At 40.2% G+C, this 22,575-nt stretch overlaps 1 protein-coding gene across 8 annotated transcripts in view; it reads left to right on the plus strand.

Moving 5' to 3' along the window:
• Positions 1-10,373: 10,373 nt before the first annotated feature.
• The window catches only part of slc10a7 (solute carrier family 10 member 7), a 252,486-nt gene continuing 240,284 nt past the window's right edge, over positions 10,374-22,575 (plus strand). For 3 of the 8 annotated variants that reach the window (XR_007263258.1, XM_048603161.1, XM_048603173.1), the window contains exons 1-2: positions 10,379-10,809; positions 16,318-16,400. Coding sequence is in view for 7 of the 8 variants with exons in the window: in XM_048603161.1 (XP_048459118.1) it covers positions 10,710-10,809; positions 16,318-16,400 (183 nt within the window). In the remaining variant the exon portion in view is untranslated. Of the gene's footprint in view, positions 10,810-16,317; positions 16,401-22,575 lie in introns of all 8 variants that reach the window. The other 5 variants (XM_048603168.1, XM_048603150.1, XM_048603188.1 and 2 more) reach the window with 4 other exon arrangements.

Raw genomic sequence — 22,575 nt, forward strand, 5'->3', positions numbered from 1 at the left:
GGTCCTTAACAAATACTTTGCGTCAGTATTCACAAAAGAGGACATGGTGGATGGTCAATCTTGGGAGGTGCATGTTAATATTCTGGGGTATGTCATTATAAAAAGGGTGTTGGGTGTTTTGAACATCATTAAGGTAGACAAGCCCCCAGGACCTGATGGGTTCTAGACCAGATTGCTGAGGGAGGCAGGTGAGGAAATTGTTGGGGCCTCATATGAAATCTTTATATCCTCTTTAGTCACAGAAGGAGTCATAGGGGACTGGAGAATAGCTAATGCTGTTCTTTGCTTAAGAAGGGCAACGGGAATAGTTTGCAAAATTATAGGCTGGTGAGTTTTATGTCAGTGGTAGGGAAATTATTGGAGGAGATTCTTATGGATGAGATTTACTCACATTTGGAAAAATATGGACTTATTAGTGATGGCCTTGTGCAGGGAAGGTCATGTCTCACAAACTTGATTGAGTTTTTTGAGGAAGTGACAAAGATGATTGATGAGTACAGAAGTTGGGATGTCATGTTATAGACATCAGTGAGCCCACATTTCGAGTACTGTGTACAGTTCTGGTTGCCGTGCTATAGGATGGATGTTATTAAATGGAAAGGATGCAAAAATGATTTACAAGGATGTAACCGGGACTGGAAAGTTTGACTTATAAGAGGAGGCTGGACAGACTGGGACATTTTTCCCTGGAATGTAGGAGGTGAGGAGTGACCTTACAGAGGTTTATAAAATCATGAGGGGCATACATAAGTTGAATAGCCAAGGTCTTTTCCCCAGGATAGGTGAGTCCAAAATTAGGTTTAAGTTGAGAGGGGTAAGATTTAAAAGGGACCTGAGGGGCAATATATAGAATGAGCTGCCAGAGGAACTGGTCAAGTTGGATACAATTACAACAATTACAATGTGCATAGGAAAGGTTTAGAGGGGTTTGGACAAACACAGGCAAATGGGACTGGTTCAGTTTGGGAAACCTGGTCAGCATGGCAGGTTGGGCTGAAGGGCCTATTTCTATTCTGTATGACTCCATGAGAGCAGGGCAGTAGAGATTATCTACATAGACTTTAGCAAGGCTTTTGACAAGGACCCTCATGGCAGGATGATACAAAAGGTGAAGTCACATGGGATCCTCAATGAGCTGGTAAGGTGGAAACAGAACTAGTTTACTCACAGAAGATAGACAGTAGCGATGGAAGGGCATTTTTCAGATTTGAGATCTGTGCCCAGCAGTGTTCACAGGGACTCCTGTTGCTTGTAATATATATAAGGGATTTTGAGGAGAATGTAGGTAGCCTAATTAGTAAGTTTGTGGGTGACACAAGAATTGGGGGAGCTGCAGAGGATTGCCAGAGGATACAGTAGCATATAGATAGGCTAGAGACTTGGGCAGAGAATTGGCAGATGGGGTTTAATTCAGACAAATGTGAAGCGATGCATTTTGGAAGATCTAATGTAGGAGGGAAGTATATGGGAAATGGCAGAACCCTTAATAGCATCAACATACAGACAGGTCTTAGTGTACAGGTCCACAGTTCCTGAAAGTGGCAGCACAAGTGGATATAGAAGGCATATAGCTTGCTTTCGTTGGTCAGGGCACAGAGTATAAAGATAGGCAAGTCATGTTACAGCTGCATAGAACTTTAGTTCGGCTGCATTTAGAATATTGTGAACAATTCTTGTTGCCACACTACCAGAAGAATGTGGAGGCTTTGGAGATGGTACAAAAATGGTTTACTAGGAGGATGGAGACAGAGGAATTGGGAGAAAAGAATGGAATCCTTGCAGGAAGCAGTGTGTGTGGAGGTGTTGTCAAGCTAACTGTGGGAGCTTGTAATGGATACTAATGCACAGTATATCCCCAGAAATGGAAACAGTGAAGTCAAGAAAGCGAATGGAAGTGTCAGAGTTGGACATGGAGAAGATTGGAGAAAAAAAAATAGAAATTATGTCAGAAATGATTAAATTTTTTCAATTGCAGATGAGAGCAGAAAGCAGCACTAAAGATAGCATTGTATCAGAAAAAAAGTTGTGGGGGTGCCTGAGTAGAACTGGAACAAGAAATGTTCAACATACCCCGCAAAGAGACGAGCTTGGCTGGGACCCATGCCGATAGCCATGGCCACATCTTTGACTAGGGGGAAGTGAGAGCAATTAGAAGAGAGTTGTTCAAAGTGAGAATGAGCTCAGTCAGACAAAAGGGGCTGGTGGTGGACAGAGACTGTAAAGGCCATTTTTCAAGGAAGATGTAGAGAGCCTTTAGACCATCCTGCTGACAGATGGATGTGCAGAAGGATTGCGCCTCCATGGTGAAGAGGTGACTAGGACCAGAAAAGTGGAATTTGTGGAACTAATGTAAATGTCAGAAAAATCAAGAATGTAAGTGGGAAAAGACTGACAAGGGAGGAGCAAAAAAGTCAAGACAGGAAGAACTAAGTTCAGTGGGGCAGCTACAGGCTAAAATAATCGGGTTGTCTCTTTGCAGACTTTAGGAAGGAGATAGAAACGGGCTCTGCGGGATTGTGAGATGGGAAACTGTGGAAAGGAGACCTCCAGAGAAGATAAGGTTCATGACAGTCCTGGAAACTCAAGCCTGATTTTCAATGGGAGGGTCATGATCCAGGGGAGATAGGAGGAAATGTCTGAGACTTCACACTCAGCCACTGCAAGGTAGAGGTCAGATGCTGGAAGACAACCACACCAACCTTTATCAGCAGGTTTCATGACTCAGGGGTTGGACCTGAGAGAATGGAGTACAGCAAGTCCAGAGTGAGACAGTGAGTGAGTGAGAGGAGCAGAGAAATTAAGGTGGTCAATGTCACGTTGATCGTTCTCAATGAAGAGATCACGTGCAGGTAAAAAGCAGAAAGAGGATCCCAGGTGGAGAGGGAGTATTGGAGACAGGTGAAAAGGAGAGGACTTTTATCCAAAGAAGTGGGCATGAAATTGAAGGCAATGGAAAATGAGTTCAGCATCATGTCATGGGCAAAATTTGGGAGTGTAAAGGGATAAAACCAAAGTTCTTTGCTCAGCAAAGATCGTTCAGCATCAGAGAGGGAAAGGTCAGAGGATATGACAAGATGTGGGATTAGATTGAAGAATGGAGTGGGAGGGAATTGGAGGGGAAGAAGCTCCAGAGGGGCATCAGTATTCTTGAATATTTGGAGCTTGCATGCCTTAACACCTGAAAGGAAGAGAAAAAGTTTCTTGTTAAAGCATCAAATGAGATGAACTGGGGACCAAGACAGCTTTGAGATAGTGTGAGGTGGTGCTGCTGGAGAGAGGGGTTGAGAGTGTGCATGTGGCAGTGCATGGCACTGCGTGTAGATCTCAGGATGAGGCAGGAGCAGCTGAATAGGGAGTGTTGTATGTCTTGGAAAGACTTCTAATCCTGGTTGAGTTTGAAACATGAAGGTTGGAACTTCAGTTGGAATTTGTGGGGATAAGGTGAAACTGGAGTCAGTCATGGAGGAAGGATACGTGAAAGTGATTTTTAGTAAACGCTTTATCCAACACTACAGATGATAGAAAGTAATGAAGATGAACAAGTGAAGGATTAATGAAAGCAAAAAATGCTGGCGATCACAGCAGGTCAGGCAGCATCCTTGGAGAGAAAGCAAGTTAACGTTTTGAGTTCAGATGACTCTTCATCAGAGACTAACATGGAAATCCTAGAGATAAGAGCAGAACTTCTTCAAGGTGTCAAACCTGGAAGAGAAGTGGCCTTTTTTAATCTTTTCTGTAATCTATCCTCATAATTGGGATTATACACATCAGGTTGTATCTGAAGAGCTGGGGCAATGTCCTGCAGGTTTTTACTGTTGGTGACGATTTAAACGATCTTGGCTTTTACTCACAAGACATCCAGTCTCCTCATGCTTTTTGAATTTTGGCTCTGATCCTTTATAGCTGGCTTCTTGGGGGCTAGTATATCACCATAGAAAGAAGATTGCCTATCTGGAGATGACAGCTGCTATAGTATCCTAGACCATAGAATATTCTGGAAGCTCACTTATGCACACACAATCGAGGATTGTATCTCCTAGTTCCTTACCACTACTCAAAATACCCTTATATATCTAAAATGTGAAAGTTTCAAAAGCCACAACAAGTCATCTCAGCAGTAGGAGGTCTGTTCACCAGGCAAAGGATTCCTGAAAGAATATCATGTCATGAAGACATTGTTATGTCAAATATTGGCGGGAGTTACAGACAATGGAGTTTTTAAAAAGGCAATTTTACTGAAACATGGTCACTGACTTAAAATGGCTACCAAAATATGCATTACTATCCAGTCCACATTCCATTTCTTTGGAATGGAAATGCTGGGTCAATGGAAACCTCACCCAAGACAATAAACCCCAAGGAATTTGAAAGAGACCATCCCATAGGCCGATAATAAGGCAATTAAAGCAACTAAGACTCAGCCTTTTTTAAAATTCATTTGTGGGACATGGGTGTTGCTGGCTGGCCAGCATTTATTGCTATTCCAAGTTGCCCTTGAGGTGGTAGTGAGCTGCCTTCTTGAACTGTTGCAGTTCATATGCTGTAGGTTGACCAACGATGCCCTTAGGGAGGGCATTCTAGGATTCTGACCTAGCAACTGTGAAGGTATGGAGACATATTTCCAAGACAGGATGGTAAGTGACTTGGAGAGGAACTTGGTGGTGCTCCCATGTATCTTGCAGCCCTTGTCCTTCTGGACGGAAGTGGTTGTGGGTTTGGAAGGTGCTGTCTAATGATTGCTGGTGAGTTTCTGCAGTGCATCTTGTAGATAGAACACACTGCTGGTTCTGAACATGGGCGGTGGAGGGAGTGGGTACTTGCGGATGTGGTGCCAATCAAGCAGAATGTTTTGTCCTGGATGGTATCAAGCTTCCTGAGTGTTTTTGGAGCTGTACCTTCCAGGCAAATGGAGATTATTCCAAACACTCCTGACTTGTGCCTTGAAGATGGTGGACAGGCTTTGGTGAGTCAGGAGGTGAGTTACTTGCCTCAAGGATGTTGATAATGGGGTATTCGATGATAGTAACACCATTGAATGTTAAGGGGTGGTGGTTAGATTTCCCTTAGTGGTGTGATGGTGCTGTGGCTTTAAGAGGTTATTTTGTCCTTTTGTTTTTGAAGAGAAGTTTTAAGACAGAGGTGATAAGCTGTCTACCAGAACTACTGCAGTGAACAGCTTGTCAGGCCTTTCTTTTAAAGTTGGAACAACAGAAGCACCTTGAATGGGTGTGGTCAAACGCCCATTGAAACAGGATCTTTAGTGTAGCTTTCAGCAGTTGCTATTGGGGTCTTGAAGAAGTGAAAGCTATTCTTTCCCTCTCTCAGTTACAGCCAAAAGCTGTTCGCTGCCTGCTACAGGAGTTGCATGTGAGACAGTCTGTTTTCTGAATTTGCCTTTTGCCAAGGGTGTGTTTATAGCATGTTACTATGTTGGAACAATTCATTGGTAAAGTTACAGTGTCTATTATTCTGTTAAGTTTTCCAATAGAGTTAAGTTATTCCAATTCTTTTTTTTCTTTTGTTGTATTTTAACTATAATGGATGAATAAAGTGTGTTTTGCTTTGAATCTGGTGGTTTGACCAATCGAATTGCATCTGGAATGCAACACCTTACATTTACCTTTAAAATAAGAAAAGGTTACGGTCTAGACTATCTTCTGAATATTTTAAAGGGGTTTGGTCTGGTCCATAACAATGGAGTTAGTCATTGCCTGGCATTTGTGTGGTGTGACTGTTATCTGCCACAAATCCTTCTTGCCATATTGTTATTTGCACAAATATTATTTATCACATTGTCTTTCTAGATCATAGCCTTGGAACGTGCTGTCTTAGGAGCCTCAGTGAATTTCTGCAGTGGATTTTGTAGATGGTACATACTACTGCTACTTAATGTCAGTGGTGGAGAAAGTGAATGTTTATGAATGAGGTGCCAATCAAGGGGACTGCTTTGTCTTGGACAGTGTTGAGCTTCTAGCGTATTGTTGGAGCTGCACTCATCCAGGCAAGTGAGGAATAGTTCATCACACTCCTGACTTGCGCCTTGTAGATGATGGACAGGCTTTTTGGAGTCAAGGGGCGAGTTACTCATTGCACAATTCTTGGCCTCTGGCTTGTTCTTATTGCCACAATATTTGTCTGGTTAGTTCAGTTCAGTTCAGTTTCCAGTCAATGGTAATACCCCATGCATGTTAAGTGTGAGGGATTCAGTTTCGATAATGCTATTGAATGTCATGGGATAATGGTTTCATTCAGTCTCAGATTTATCCATTGCTTAGCACTTGTGTGGTATGACTGTTCATTGAATCCCTACAGTGTGAAAACAGGCCAATTGGCCCAACAAGTCCACACCGCCCCTCTGAACAGCATCCCACCCAGACCCATTCCCTGTAACCTTGCATTTCCCATGGCTAGTCCACCTAACTTACACACCCCTGGACACTACGGGCAATTTAGCATGGCCAATCCACCTAACCTGCACATCTTTCGACTGTGGGAGGAATCCGGAGCACCCGGTGAAAACCCACGCAGACGCGGGGAGAACGTGCAAACTCCACACAGACAATCGCCTGAGGGCGGAATCGAACCTGGGTCCCTGGTGCTGTAAGGCAGCAGTGCTAACCACCACTGAGCTACCATGCCACCCATGTTACTTGCCACTTATCAGCCTAAATCTGCATATTTTCTGGGTCTTGCTGCACATGGACATAGACTGCTTCAGTATCTGAGGAGTAATAAATATTGCTGAACATTATACAGTCAGTGAATGTCCCCACTTCTGATCTTGAGATGGAAGGAAAGTCATTGTAAAAGCAGCTGAAGCTAGTTGGGCCTAGAACACCATCTGCAGGGGAACACCAGTAGAGATCCTGGAGTCAAGATGACTGATCTCCAAAAACCCCAACCACCTTTCTTCATGTCAGGCATGACTCTAATTAGTTGTAGTGAGGTCAGGACCCGGTTGTTCTGATAGAATCTGGACTAGTTGCAGTGAGCAGTGTTTTGCTAATAAGATTGCTAACCAAAATAAGTGGTGTAATGGACAGTGAAGAAGTACAGCGGCACCTTAATCAGAGCGGCCAATGGGCCAAGGAGTGGCAGATGGAGTTTTAGATAAACGTGAGGTGTTGCATTTTGGTAAGTCAACTCAGGATAGGACTTCTCCAGTTAATGGTAGGGCCGTGGGGTGTGTTGCTGAACAAAGAGACCTAGGGGTGGAGGTGCATAGTTCCTTGAAACTGGAGTTGCAGGTAGACAGTAGTGAAGAAGGCATTTGGTATGCTTGTCTTCATTGGTCATAACAGTGAGTGTAGAAGTTGGGATGTCATGTTGAGGCTATATAGGACATTGGTGAGGCCACTACTGGAATTCTGTGTACAATGCTGGTCACTCTTCTTTGGGAAATAAGTTGTTAAACTTGAGAGGGTGCAGAAAAGATGTGCAAAGATGTTACTGGGACCAGAGGTCTGGAGCTTTATTCCCTGCAGAGTCAGGAGATTGAAGGATGACCTCAGAGGTCACGAGGGACGATGATGGGGGGAATAGCCAAAGTCTTTTTTCCTAAGGTGGGGGAGCCCAAAATTAGAGGACATAGTTTTAAATTGAGAGTGGAAAGATTTAAAAAGGACCTGAGGGATAATATTTTCACACAGAGGATGGTGCATGTATGGAACCAGCTGCCAGAGGAAGAGATGTAGGCAGGTACAATTATGACATTTTAAGGGCACCTGGATGGTATATGAATAGGAAGGGTTTAGAGGGACATGGGCCAAATGCTTGCAAATGGGACAAGGTCACATTGGGAAATCTGGTAGGTGTAGATGAACAGAACCAAAGGTTCTGTTTACATGCTCTACGAACCTTTTTAATCACTTTACTGATAGTTTAAGTCAATGGGTGGGACTGTAATTGGCCAGATTAGATTTGTCCTGCTTTTTATCTACAAGATATACCTGGGCAATTGTCCACCATTGTTGGAAACAAAACATTAAATCTGATCACTTGGGCCATTGTAATAATGGTTAAGGTAACTGCACTGAAATGAGCTAATCAACTAACATTTTTGAACATGCAAGACAACAAGGTGCAGAGCTGGATGAACACAGCAGGCCAAGCAGCATCATAGGAGCAGAAAGGCTGACTTTTCAGGCCTAGACCCTTCATCTTTTTGAACATGCAATTGATTTTTCAACTTCAGCTCACAGTTGGAAAGAAGTCATTTGATAAAGCTTTTCAATGTGCATTTCTGACCACATGGACTTTGGCAAAACAGCAGCTTTCTCTTTCCCCAGGAATGGTGCCCTGCCTGCTAAGGTTTGATTCTCACAGTGAACAGATTTAAAAGAAAGACTACAGATCTTACAGCTTACACAAGAAATCAGTTACAATTTTGAAATGCTTCAGTTTAGAACCAAATGCTATAGCTGCATGAGACAGCCAGCTTTGTCGTGACCTTTTTAATAATGACATATTTAAAGGGCTGATATTTGATCAAATTTAATCTCCAGTTTGTAATTTGTATTTTTGAGAGTGGTTTGAGTGCGTGTGCATGTGCACAGGTAGTGGAAGTCAGAATGTATTTTTACCTTTCTTAAACATAGGTTAGGTTTTAGTGTAATAAAACTAACTCCTACTCACTAAACTAAATAAAACCTCTGCTTTTTTTTTTAATATAGCCACATGTATAAACAGTAAGTGCACACTGAATTAACGAATGTAACCTTTAAGTGAGGACAAAGAAGAGAAGTGAGCCATATCATTCCAACTCACCTGGTCTTCAGTGACAATCAAACCCACCCAATTCATCAATAGAAAATTTGACAATTCACTGAACAGTATGGGTTTAACATCATTACCACTTTCACCAAGAGAACATGAGTTTGTCGGAAGAAACATCCAGATGTCCAAATTAACTCTCATGAAATGCAGAGAAAAACAAGGAAATCCCAAACCTTGCCTTATTGTGATTCTGGCTAACACTTCTCAAAGCTAAAGTGAAATTATCTGCAGAAATATTGAATTGAAGTATAAGTATACCCATGAAGCATGACACTCACTCCAAGTTACTGAAGGCAAGACATTCTCACATGCACGGATGGAAGGAGGTCAATATTCAACATGTATGCCAATCCCTGCCTCAGCTATTGAAAAGACAAACTGCACAGAATCCAATCATGAAAACTTGGAACCTAGCAAATGTTGTTGATGAGGCTGAGACTCCAAAGCCATTCGCCATTGAGACCAAAACCAGTGAACAAATGAGTCCAATATTTGACCTACATTTGAACTGCAGAAGTGGAAAAGATGGAAAGATAGCACCAACAAGCAAGAAAATATCAGGAACAAAAGGTGCGACATCAACACTGTTACTGGCAGGTGACACAACATAAGCACAACTCCAACACCCAGAGTATCATTGCTTATGCAACATGCCAATTTACCACTGAGAACACTGATGATGGATGTTATCCTACCACCTAAAGAAAACCACAAATAAAAGGGGAAAATGCATTTTAAATGACTCAAGCTTACGTATCAAAGTCAATTGTTAATCATTACTTTAGATGAAATGTTAATGATTTTAACAGTTATATTAATAACAAGCACCTCTAGAAGAAAGAATTTACATATTGTTATATTAATCCTAGAGCTAGAAACTAATTGTTGTGTTAATCTTTATCCTAGGGTCAGATATAGAGATCTGAGTATATTCCTTGCTGAACGGCTCCAGTATTTAGACTCAGGTGTGATCACTGCAAATTTATGAGAACTCGAAGAAGACATGACAACATCCAACCACTTATGCAATACAATAAATAAGAATTTTATTAAAAACTGTAACAATATTTAAAGTGCTCATTTATTCAATTATTTACCTTTATAATCATAAGTTTAGATGAAAGTTAATCATTGGAACGGTGGTATCTATATAGAAACATTATATATTTAAACAGAGATCTATTGAAACACAGAATATAGGAGTCAGCCATTGAACAGTTCGAGCTTGCTCCATCGTTCAATATGATGGATGATAGCTGATCATCCAAATCAATAAGCTGTTCCTGCTTTCTCTCCAATTATTATAAAACATATATCAGGTTGTGTTGCCACTACAGTCATGTAGTCAACCTGTCGTACACACGGAGCGGTACAAGAAACATAATCCTTGAAGCTCCAATACATTAAGACTAGAAGTGTGATTATTTTAAACTTCTGGAAACAAGGCTCAACGCAGCTTTTCTGAAGAAAGATCTAGACCCGAAACGTCAGCCTTCCTGCTCTTCTGATGCTGCTTGGCCTGCTGTGTTCATCCAGCTCTACACCTTGTTATCTCAACGCAGCTGCACGTGTTCCGGCAATCAACGCTTTCATTCCAAAACAGCGGCGAATAGAAGAAGCAGTTGACAAGGCACCCGCATTTTTATTATCCAGCGCCTATGTACGGTGATTACTGAGAAATGAACCTGTCAGCCTTTCTCTGTACAAATGTCTACCTTGCCTTTCTTCCTGAAGCTTTTCTTCTGCCGGGCCCCTGCTCCTCTGGTACCGCCTCCGCCGGCCACGCAGTCAGACCAGGATACGATCGACGTGGATCTCGAGCGGCTCGAGTCCGGGAGTGGGCACGGGCAGGGTGGGAGAACCCGTGCGGTAGAGGCGGAAGCGACGTTTGGAGTGTGGCTCGGTGGCTGTACGCCGTGTCTGTCTGAAAGGCTATGGGGCTGCTGGAACGTGTCCGGAAGCAGTGGTTCCTGGTAGCTATAGGGCTGGCAATCACCTTCGCTTATCTGCAGCCTTCCGTGGGAATGCATGGAGGTGAGTTCACACACTTAGGTTGTCAGTCATTGGTGGCCAGGAACCTGGACGTCTTCGCAGTCCGGGGTATTAGCCAGCCCAGGATCGCGAGGAGTTAACTAAATCTAGGAAGTGACTTATTCTTGTGTGCACATCTGCAGCTTTTTTTAATTAACCTGGTTTAACAAGGACTATTGCTTTTGATTTGCTTCCTTGTGCAGCCTGTACACAGGACACCTTGCAAATTGACTCCCGTATTTTGTTTATTGCAGTGTTTATATTCGTGTATTCAGCCACAAGTCTAAGAAAACATGCATCTAGTTTCAGTATGTTCGGCCCAATATGGCGCTGTGTATATTTTTAATTGTGTTCCAAGGGATACCAATACTAACTTGCAATGTTCTGAGATGAATGCCTTTTTGCAGTGGGAACTCAGCCTTTTGAGGTACTGTGGTTTTCACTGTTTAAAATATATTAAATATCCCACTTATTCTGTACATTAACCCGTACTGACAAAACATGTATTGCATTTCTAAATCCTGTTCAAACCCAGTATCTGATAATTATAATATCAGTGAGAATATTATTTGTATAACAGATAAATCAATTTATCTATCTGGTATGTGTAAGGATGGGAGGTAGATTTCCTTATTGGAATAAAATTTTAACCAGAAGAAAACAGCATGGATATCCTTCCAGGAGTTAGGAAATCTTTCACTTTTGATGTTATTTTTTAAATACTTAAATATATGAAGAAAAATGGGAGTGATAACCTGGTGATATCACAAGCATTATTAATCCATGTCAATTCATCACCTGAGTAAATTAATTTATATACTAGAATTTACTTAAAATTTCTAGTATATAGTGGGAATACAATCTTATTTTAATGACTTAAAATAAAAGTACATTCAAAAATGTTTAAGCATATCAGAATAGGAGCAAGAACATTCCATAAGTCTTCAAGCCTGATCTGCCATTCTGTAAGATGCCTGATTTTGAATGTCAACTCCATTTTATCACCTAATTCTCATATACCTTGACTCAGTTAGATTCCAAGTAACCGTTGCTCTCAATCTTGAGTATTCAGCAACTGAACAACCAGTCCTCTGGGATAGAGGAATCCAAATAATCACAAAAATTTCTTCATCTCAGTTCAAAATAGCTAACCCCTGGTTGTGAGACTATGGGTTTAGACTGTGAAGCTAGGAGATTCAGCCTCTGTGTCTACCCTGTCATGCTCCCTCAGAATCTTGTATTCCAATGAAATCAACTTTATTCTAAACTCCAAAGGTTATGGGCCCATTTTACTCTCTTCACAGGAAAAATTCTCACTGCAGAAATCAAACTAGTGAAATAAAAACAGAAAATACTGGAAAAACTCAAAGGTTAGGCAGCATCTATGTAGAGAGAGAAACTCAGTTGATGTTTTGTGTCTATTACCTTACATCAGACCTGGGAAACCATTTGGAGGCGTCCCATGCACTGTTTAAATCGTATTACAAGGTCAAAAGGAAGGTCTGTGATGGGTGAATGACAAGAGGGAAAGAAAAAGAATGGGGCTGGGGCAAGAAAAGAAACAAAATATGTGCCTTTAGTAGATTTGCTACTAGCAGAACATAAGTGGTAATGCCACTGGACTAGTAATCCAGAACCCTTGGCTAATGTTGTGGGGATAAAGATTTAAATCTCACCATGGCAGATGATGAAATCTGAATTCAATTGAAATATGGAATAAAAAGATAGCCTGATGGTAACCATGTAACCACTGTTCATTGTTATTTAAAGCGTCATCATGCTCGTTAACGTCCTTTTAAGGAAGGAAAGCTGCTACACTTACCTGGTTTGGCCTACAGTGACTCCAGACACACAGCAATGCTGTCTCGGTAATTAGAGATGATGACTGGCCTTGCCAGTGATGTTGATATCCCACGAATGGATTAAAAAAATCTAAAATTGGAAAAATGTAGGAAAGAAACAGGAACAATAATCTTGTTGTTCGGTTAGATACTTTGTAACATTTTGGACAGCAGTGAATTCAGCAATTTCAAATATTAAACCCTATCACTCAGTTTATTTCCTCATCTCATTATTTTAATTTTTTAATATTTAAATTAGTGGCACATCTGCACTAAGCATGTACTTTTTTTTTCTTGTCCTATCTCCATTCCTCTTGGCTTTTTTTCTGTCTTTCTTATATCTTTAAGAATGCTTTTTCTGACTTTATACCTTTCCTTTCTATCATAGACTTCCCCTTTTGTCCTTCTCTTGCCCACCCCTTGCTTAAAACCTATTTCACCAGAACCAGAGAAAGTTAGAAATGTACTGTCACACATCAGAAACACTAACTCTATTCATTTCCCTCTATACAGATGCTGCCAAATCTGGTGAGTTTTTCCAGCATTTTCTGACATTGAGATTTCTAGCATATGATCTATTCTTTTTGACTAGTCTAGTGAATCTTTGTTTCAACCCCTCCCTAAAGCAAATGTATCCTTCAGTTGATATGGAAACCTAAACTATGCACAGTGTTTCAGGTTTGGTCGTGCCAAAGCTCTGTACAATTGCAGCAAGATTTCCTAACTCTTGTACTCCAACCCCTTGCTTTAAAGACCAACACATCATTTGTCTTCCTAATTGTTTGCATTGTTTGTTTTGGTTGCATGTTAATTTTGTTTTATATATCAGGACAGGTTTACTAATTTCTCATCTTTTGCAAAAAAAAACATTCCCTGCCAAAGTGAATAGCTCATAATTCACAACATTATACTACATCTGCTGTTTTCTTGCCTATTCACTTAACTCATTGATATCCCTTTATTAGACTGTTTGTGCTGTCCCCACAGCCCAGTTTTCCCTGTAGTATCGGCAGTGATGGATACAGTACACTCAGTCCTTTCAGACAGCTCATTAACATACTGTAGATTGTAAATAGCTGATGTCCCATCACCAAACCTTGTGCCACTCCACTAACAGCCTGCTGACCTTAAAATGATTTATTTATTCTGACTCTTTCCTTTAACGATACCTCAGGCTTCTTACTCTTGGCAACATTATAAGCTTCTTCATTACTGTCATTAACCTTTTTAGATAGCCACAGTTTGAAACATATGCATAATTATTTGAGTACTGAAATGTTCATAATTGTGCAATCCTTTCCTTATTTTCTATTTCAAAATAAAATAATCATTAAAATAATAATTACTCTTTGTGGTCATTTGGGAGGAAATTCTACAATCTTGACCCAGCAACTAGGTTACAAATTATGATTATTTTTATCGTCCTTGCAATTTGGTATCTGCCACCATGGTGATATTGCAGTAAACCAATTAGCTATGGGTAGGTCACTTTTCCTGCTGAGCTTTTATTTCTGATATGAATGTATACCTGTTGAGAATTATGAAATATTTCTTTAAATGTTTTCCATTGTTATTTTATTGTGAAACATAACAATTTACCTCAGCCATATGCCATTCATAACTGTGCATTTGACTTTGTTTACATCTTTGTACCCTTGTTTTAAACTTAAGTACAACATAATAAAATGTACTTTACTCATTATAAAACTCTAATGTTTTGGGAAGGGATCCTCTGTGAAGAACTATCATGTGAGATTTTTAATTAATCCTGTCTCATTACGAAAGAGTGCATCTAAGATAGTCTTTCTTTGATTGGTTCCACATTGTTTTGAATGCTTTCCAAGAATCTGTCCACATTCTAATTTTGCCAATTTGATTCAGCCTCCCTATATGAAGATTTAAATTGCATATGACTGCTGCATCACTTCTATTCCTTGGACCTCTTCTTTTAATTATCCATCCCTAATTATTCATGAGAAAGTAGTGGTGGGCCATGTTTTTGAACCACTCTTGTCCATGTTGTGTAGAAACGTTATGGTGTTGGGTGGCATGGTGGCTCAGTGGTTAGCACTGCTGCTTCACAGCGCTAGGGACCTGGGTTTGATTCCACCCTTGGGCGACTGTCTGTGTGGAGTTTGCACATTCTCCCCATGTCTGCGTGGATTTCTTCCGGGTGCTCCAGTTTCCTCCCTCAGTCCAAAAATAATGTGCAGGCTAGGTGGATTGGCTATGGAAAATTGCCCGTAGTGTCCAGGGATGTGTAGATTAGGTGGGTTATAGGGGGAAGGGTCTGGGTGGGATGCTCTGAGTCGTTGTGGACTTATTGGGCCGAAGAGCCTGTTTCCACATGATAGGGATTCTATGATTCTATGTTCTTAGAGAGGAAATTCTACGATCTTGACGCAGCAACTGTGTTGTAGTAGATATATTTTTCCACGTTAGGAATGGTATGAGACTTGGAAGGGAACTTTCAGGTATCAGTGTCCCTATATGTCTGCATTGTTCTTTTAGACGGTAGAGTTTGGGAATTTAAAAGTTGTTGTCATATCAGCCTTTGCAAGTTACCGCAGTGCATTTGGTACAGACTGTAACAATGGTGTGCCAGAGTATAGAGGGTGAATGTTTAAGGCAGATGATGGGGTGTTATATCAAGCCGACTCCGTTATGCATGATATTGAGCTTCTTGAATGTTGTACTGTGCTTGTTTAGGCAAGTGGAGAGTATTTCAACATACATTTGACTTGTATCTTGTCCATGATGGACTGGATTAACACTGTCCAGTATTATAGAATTTTTGGAAGACCTTTGGAAGAACTGAGTACTCTACCTGCCCCTCAGAATTCTTCTAGACATGCATGAATGTCTTTAATCCTTCCAAGAGCGAGTTATCTGGTCACTTGTTACATTTTCTGTTTCTGGAAGCTTGTGTGCAAGTAATAGGCTACGTTGATCTTTGTAACAGTGATTGAATTTTTAATGCAGAGTTTCACAGACTTTAAAGTGAGAAACAAGTGTTGTACCCCTGCTTTTTAAAAAAATGGATTATAAGCAGTTTCAATTTGAATCTATAAATCTGCCCACGTTTACATTCAAACATAATATTTCAAATGTGAGTGTAAACAAATGCAGGAATTAGAGGGAGTAGGTTATTCAACCTCCTAAGTCTACTCTATTATCAATAAATTGATGAGGACTTGGGAAATCGGGTTAAAGGACCATTTATTTTCGTGCATTTGCGAGGAAAGCCTACTGTGAAATAATTTTTTGGCTCCTTACCTGCTGATGTTTAATTCTGAACTGTTTTCCTGGCAGTTTGGCCATTACCTTCCGTTCTCTAGAAGTGGGAAGAAGTAGTTTTTACGTTTACTTCAACAGAATGGAAGTGAATCTGTGCTGTTGATGTTATTTTAAATCACATGCTAGCCATCTAATCAACTGAGCTAACTGGTGTTTTTACGACTGAACTTTATTTTTTATAAATAATTTTCTATTCTACAGAAGAAAAAGTGTTGACTATTTAAAAAAGTTAATTCTTTTAACAGATTGTTTAGATTAATGTTTATATACAAATGTCACCTAATGTAAAATAAAATCTCCAGTAGCGATTTTAGGGAAAAGAGAAGGATGAGAGATTTTATAATTAAAATATTCTGTATTTTTCAATATATAGGACCATTGAGGCCAGAGTTTACTATAACTTATGTTGCTGTTTCAACAATATTTTTAAACAGTGGACTCTCACTAAAGACTGAGGTATGATTTTTATGATTCAAATCTAATGTAATCAAAATGTAAGTTTGTAGAACGTTGACAATCCAAATCTTGAATGGGACAACATAGTGTGGGGCTGGAAGAGCGGAGCAGGAAAGCTGATGTTTCGGGTGGGAACCCCTTCTTCAGAAAGGGTCCTGACCCGAAATGTCAGCTTTCCTGCTTTTCTTAATGCTGCCTGACCTGCTGTGCTCCTCCAGCTCCACACTGTTATCTCTGACTCCAGCATCAGCAGTTCTTGCTATCTCCAAATCTTGAGAAATTCTTTCAGTCTGTAGTATTTAACCTGTTTCATTTTCAGTGAGTTCTATCTTGTGTAAGTCATAATGTAATTTATTCTTAACTATTATAAGAAGGTCTTTGCATCAAGATAGTAGAAAATCGAGTTTGTGTCTGCACTTTATTCACCTTACTTTCCTGTATTTTGAAATAATTTGTGCAATAATTTAATAGGCCTAAAATTATTACTTTAGAGCGGCACATTTTTGAAGATCTAATGCAAGTTGTGAGAATGCTGTCACTTTAAGAGGTTATTTTGTCCTGGTTTTGTTTTTGAGGAGAGGCTATAAGGCAGAGGTGACAACTGTCTCTAAGACAAAACTTGGGTTTCTTTTAAAGTTGGAACAATGGAAGCAGCCTGGGTGTGGCCAGCTCTGTCAGACCAGGCTTTCTAGTGTTTTTTTTTTTGGTTTTAGGTTTAGTTTTAAGCAGAAGCCTTTGGGGTCTCGAGTTGGAAGCTTCAGTGAATGTCTCCTGGCTGCTCCACTCTGAATCTTCTTTTGATGTTTTTTCCTCCTGGATTGGAGAACTGCATGTGAGAATCCATGTCTGAATTTGCCTTTTTGCCAAGGGAGGTGTTTACGGAATGTTACTGTATTGTAATAGTTAATTAGAAATAGTTACTGTGCCTATAATTTGGTTAAGTTTTCCAATAGTTAAATTATTCTAAATTCCTCTTTCTTTTGTTTATATTTTAACTATACTCTTTAAGTAAATTGTTTTGCTTTACATTGAGTAGTTTGATCAGTTGCATTGCATCTGGAACATGGCACTTCACATCTACCTTTTAAAATAAGTAAAATAAAGGTCTAGACTACCTTCTTAAAATAGTTTGAGGGGGGCCTGATCTGGTCCATTAATAAGTGGATTTCTCACTTTGGCAGCAAGAGTAGAAAATAGAACTCCCTAAGGCATTGTAATTGTAGTATACCATATGGACTGCAGTGGTTCAACCAGGCAACTAACCACCACCACCTCCAGAGTAATTAGAAATGGACAATAAATGCTGGTGCAGCTAGTGAAGCCCGCATCCCAGTCCAAAAGAATGAATCTGCGTTATTGCTGGACTGTGTTAATAGAACTCCTACTTTCTCCTATGTTTAACTAGCAAAAACTGTCTGTGTGGAGTTGCACATTCTCCTTGTGTCTGCATGGGTTTCCTCCAGGTGCTCTGGTTTCCTCCCACAGTCCAAAGGTGTGCAGGCCAGGTGGATTGGCCAAGCTAAATTGCCCATAGTGTTCAGGGATGTGTAGATTAGGGGGCTGGGTCTGGGTGGGATGCTCTGAGGGTCAGTGTGGACTTGTTGGGCCAAGGGGCCTGTTTTCACACTGTAGGGATTCTATATTTAAAAAAAAAATACAGACTTACCTCTTTCAAAAGCCATGAGATGCTCATGTCATAAGCAATTTCTGATATCAGTGCACTATCTTCATAATTGGTACATGAATAGTAAAAGGTATGCAGGCACAGCGTACCTGCTGGGAAGGGGAAGTGTTGCTACAGCTGTACAGAATCTTAAATAGCATCTGGAGTACTGTGTACAGTTTTTCTTTTCTTAAGAAAGAACATAACTGTACCAAAAACAGTTTGGGGAAGGTACTTTTAGCTGATTCCTGGGCAGAAAGCCTTATCTTATGAGGAAAAGTTAAATAGATTGCGTTTACATTCATAGCAGCCTAGATGAATGAGAGATGATCTTATTGAAATAGAAAATTCTAAGTGGATTGGTGGGACTAGTCTAGAATGGAGGGGCACAGTTTCAAAATCATGGTTCTCCCATTTGAGACTCGGATGAAGATTTTATTTTCTGAGGGTCACAAGTCTGTGGATTTCATTTCTTTCCCCAGCGAGCAGTGGAAGCAGGTTCTATGAAAGTGTTCAAGGCTAGGTGAGTAGATTCTTTTTTATCAAGAAACATGTTGAAGGTTAAGGCCACAATTAGATCACCAACGATCTTAACAAATAGTGGAACAGGCTTAATAAAGCTGAAAAGCAAACTCCACTCCAAATTCTTGTGTTTTTGTATTGCATTACTTCTTATTGCTTTGTCAAATATCTTTTCTGGTTGAGGATGATTATTAAGGATTTTTTTTTGCCCAAGAAGTTTGTTTTGGTTGAATGGTAGCTCACTTGCCTCCCAATTTGAAAGTCATGGTTTGGAGCCCAATTCCATAAACTAATAGATAATGTAGGCTGACAATTCGGTATGATATTGAAGGTATTGAACTGAGACAGCATGTATCCTCTTGGCAGGATGTGAAAGATCTTGTGCAACAATTTGAAGAAGAGAAGAAGCATCCTCTCAATGTAGTAACAAGTATGCTTCAACTAGTACCACTAAATCAAATTATACATTAAGCATTGTTTATGCTTCTTTGTTTTATGCAACTTGGCTTCAAAATTTATAATGCAAGAAGGGCTACAATCCAAAATTACTTCAATAGCTGTGAAGTCCACAATAATTGAATGGAGTTGATCACCGTTTCCTTAACATTGACAGCAGGTCTTTTTTGGTAGGCTTTCAGATGCATCAAGTATTTCTTTGTGTGCATCGATTCAAGTTCTTCTGTCCTACCAAAATCCTCACCTGAATCCTCTGCAATAGCCTGACCATTGCCTGACATTGCGCTCTGCTCAGTTGGCACCTGTAACCTTGCTCCCTGCTCTGGTTGCAACCCACTCATGGTCGTTGTCTCACCATGAGCAACTTCACCACTAATTTGTTCTCTGAGACGTGCACTCCATCAACATTTGAACTCGGGTCTTTGAGTGTGAAATCAAGTGACACTGTGCCACACTCACTCTTTATGTTCCTCCACTGCTTGGATATCTTAAAGGCAAAAAGGCATGATTGTAAGGTTGTGGTTGAGGGGGAGGGGATAAAGTAAGAGATGCAAGCTTACTTTATCTGCAGCTTGTAGGTCTGGAATGTGTGGCTTGAGAGTGAAGTTGGGTCTGATGAGAGGGATGAGGAATGATTCTCGCCACTGGCTGCAGGGTTAGCAATGGCTATTCCAGTTCTGACCAGCATTCTCATCTCCATGAGGTTAGGACGTGCACATGTGCCAATCCACCTTTAGGTTTCTTCTGCCTCCAAGAGAGGAAAGTCCATCATCGTGAGTTGTGCAATTTGTTTAGCTGATGTGGCTGCTGCATTTGAAGAACAGGCAATATGTGGAATTTGAGATGTGGGTGTGAGGTTTCCAGCAATGTTAGGTATCGAAGGGAGTGGTGAAGCATAGGAATGTTAGGTATGAATCTTGACTAATTTGTTGTTTGTCAATGATGCTTGCCCATTTACCCAAGCACACAGAAGGTGGGTAAGGACATCTTTTCTCTTTTCCACCTGTTCTTTCAAGATGACTAGTGGAGAGTTTCACAACCTTTGAGCCTCCTTTTTCCCCTGTTCTGTTCACTTGTACCAGACAGAATGAGCCTCCACTTTGAGGTGCGTTTATTTTAAACAGTGCAGGCTAGTTTGCAGTGATGCTAGGCAAAACAATGGCCCCTTTCAGGTCTAGCTATTTCACCACTGCTGACTCCAGTTATTTGTGCATAGCTTCTATGCATGGGCTGTTTCATATTTTTTAAAAGTAGCAACGTGGGAACGATACAATATGAATTGGACTTTCTTCAAACTTTAAATCCAACTTTGATTTGCTCAGTTACCCAAAGCTTTTACAGATATAAAGCAAAATACTGCAAGAGCTGGAAATTTGAAATAAAAACAGAAAATGCCGGAAATAGCCAGTCAGACGGTAACAATATAGTTCTGAAGGAAACTTATTGATTGAAATATAAACTCCGTTCCTCTGCTTAGATGCTAGCTCATTTGCTGAGTATTTCTGGCATTTCTGTTTTTATTTGATATGTGACTTTTTTTATTTGAATAACTGTAGACCACAATCAAAAAAGTCCTTGTTCTATGCGTAACTGAAAAAAATCAATGCTTTTATCAAATTATCTTTAAAACTGAAACTTTGGAGACAGTTTTGGAGGAAAGGAAATGGCAGATGGTTTAAACAGCTATTTTGCATCAGTCTCTACAGTGGATGATGCTTTGAGCATCCTATTATTACTAAAGAATATGGGAAATGAATTAAGTACCATCACCACCAGAGAAGTAGTATTAGACAAATGAATGGGGCTTAATGGCAAGTAAGTCTTGAGGATGAAATGGCTTGCATTATACAATCCCAGAATCCTAAAAGATCTAGCTACAGAGATAGTGGATGCATTGTTTGTAATTTCCCAAAAATCATTGAATTCTGGAGAAGTGCCAGAGATTTGGAAAACTGACAATGTGACACACCTATTCAGAAAGGGAGGATGGTGAAAAACAGCAGCAAAGTATACGGTGATTAGCCTAACTTCTATTGTTGGAAAATTATTGGAATCAATTATTAAGGAAGTAATAGCAGAACATTTGGAAAACCATAATACAATGAAGCAGAGTCAGATTGGCTTCATGAAAGGGAAATGGTCGGAAAACTGTCTAATGGGCAGGAAACGCTGAGTTGGGATAACTGGTTCTTTTCACATTGATGACCTGTGACCAATGGAGTTCTACAGGAATTTGTGATGTGACTGTAACAGTTTATATTATACATTAATGACTTGGAGAATGGAAGTGAATCTACTGTAACCAAATTTGCAGACACAAATAGGTGGAAAGGCAGATTGAGAGAGGCATATAAAAAGTTTAGAGGGATATTGATTGATTTAAGTAAGTGGGCAAAAAGCTGACAAATGATCAGGAAAGCTAATGACTCTTATTGGCCCTTACTTCAAGGGATTTGAAAAATAAGAGTAGGAAAGTCTTATTGCAACTCTACAAGGTGCTGTTGAGACTATATCTGGATTACTGCGAGCAGTTTTGGTCCTTTTTATTTAAGAAGAGATATCATTTCTTTGGAGGCAGTTCAAAGAAAGTTCACTCGGATGATCCCTGGTATGAAGGGATTGTCTTGTGAGCAAAAGCTGAACAGGTTGGTGCTCTACTCACTGGAGTTTAGAGAAATGAGAGGTTATCTTGTTGAAGCATATAGGATTCTTAAGGGGTTTGATGGGTTAAATGTTGAGAGGATGTTTCTCCTCGTGGGACAGTCTAGGACCAGAGGGCATGTTCTCAGAATAAGTGGGTGCCCATTTAAGACTGAGATGAGGAATTTCTTCCCTCAGATGGTTGAGAGTCTTTGGGTTGCCTTGCCACAGAGAGCTGTGGAGGCAGAGTCATTGTGTATATTTAAGGCAGAGATAGATTCTTGATCAGTAGGAGAGTAAAGAATTATGGGGAAAGGGCAGGAAAGTGGACATCAGGAATTTCAGATAAGCCATGATCCCATGGAATGATGGAGCAGGCTCGAAGGGCCAAATGGCCTGTTTCTGTTCCTATTTCTTATGGTTTGTGACCTTTGTCATGCTTGAGATTATCTTTGTATTCAAAGGAAAGAGTTACCAAAGTGTTGGTTTTTCTGTCGATCCAACTGCAGAATTAATAATGGAAAATAAGGAAATGGCAGGTGAATTGAACAAGTATTTTACACCTGTCTTCACCTTTGAGGGTACAAATACATTCCAGAAGCAGTGATAAATTGGGAAATGGGAGAGAAGAACACCGGAAAATCACAACAATTAGAGAAGTGGTACAGAGTATTGACGAAGCTGCAGGCTGATGCAGTCAGGTACTGATGGGCTTTATTTTAAAGCCTTAAAGAAGTGGTTAGTGAGATATTGATGTTTTAATTTTCCAAAGCAGTCTTGATTCAGGATGGTCTTATTGAATTGGAAAATAACAAAGGAACTCCTTTATTGAAAAAGGGGAGGGAGACAGAAATCAGGAAATGACAGGTCAGTCATCTTAACATTTTCCACATG

The sequence above is a fragment of the Rhincodon typus genome, chromosome 1 (genome assembly GCF_021869965.1).
Source record: "Rhincodon typus isolate 14 chromosome 1, sRhiTyp1.1, whole genome shotgun sequence".
NCBI classification, from domain to species: Eukaryota; Metazoa; Chordata; class Chondrichthyes; order Orectolobiformes; family Rhincodontidae; genus Rhincodon; species Rhincodon typus.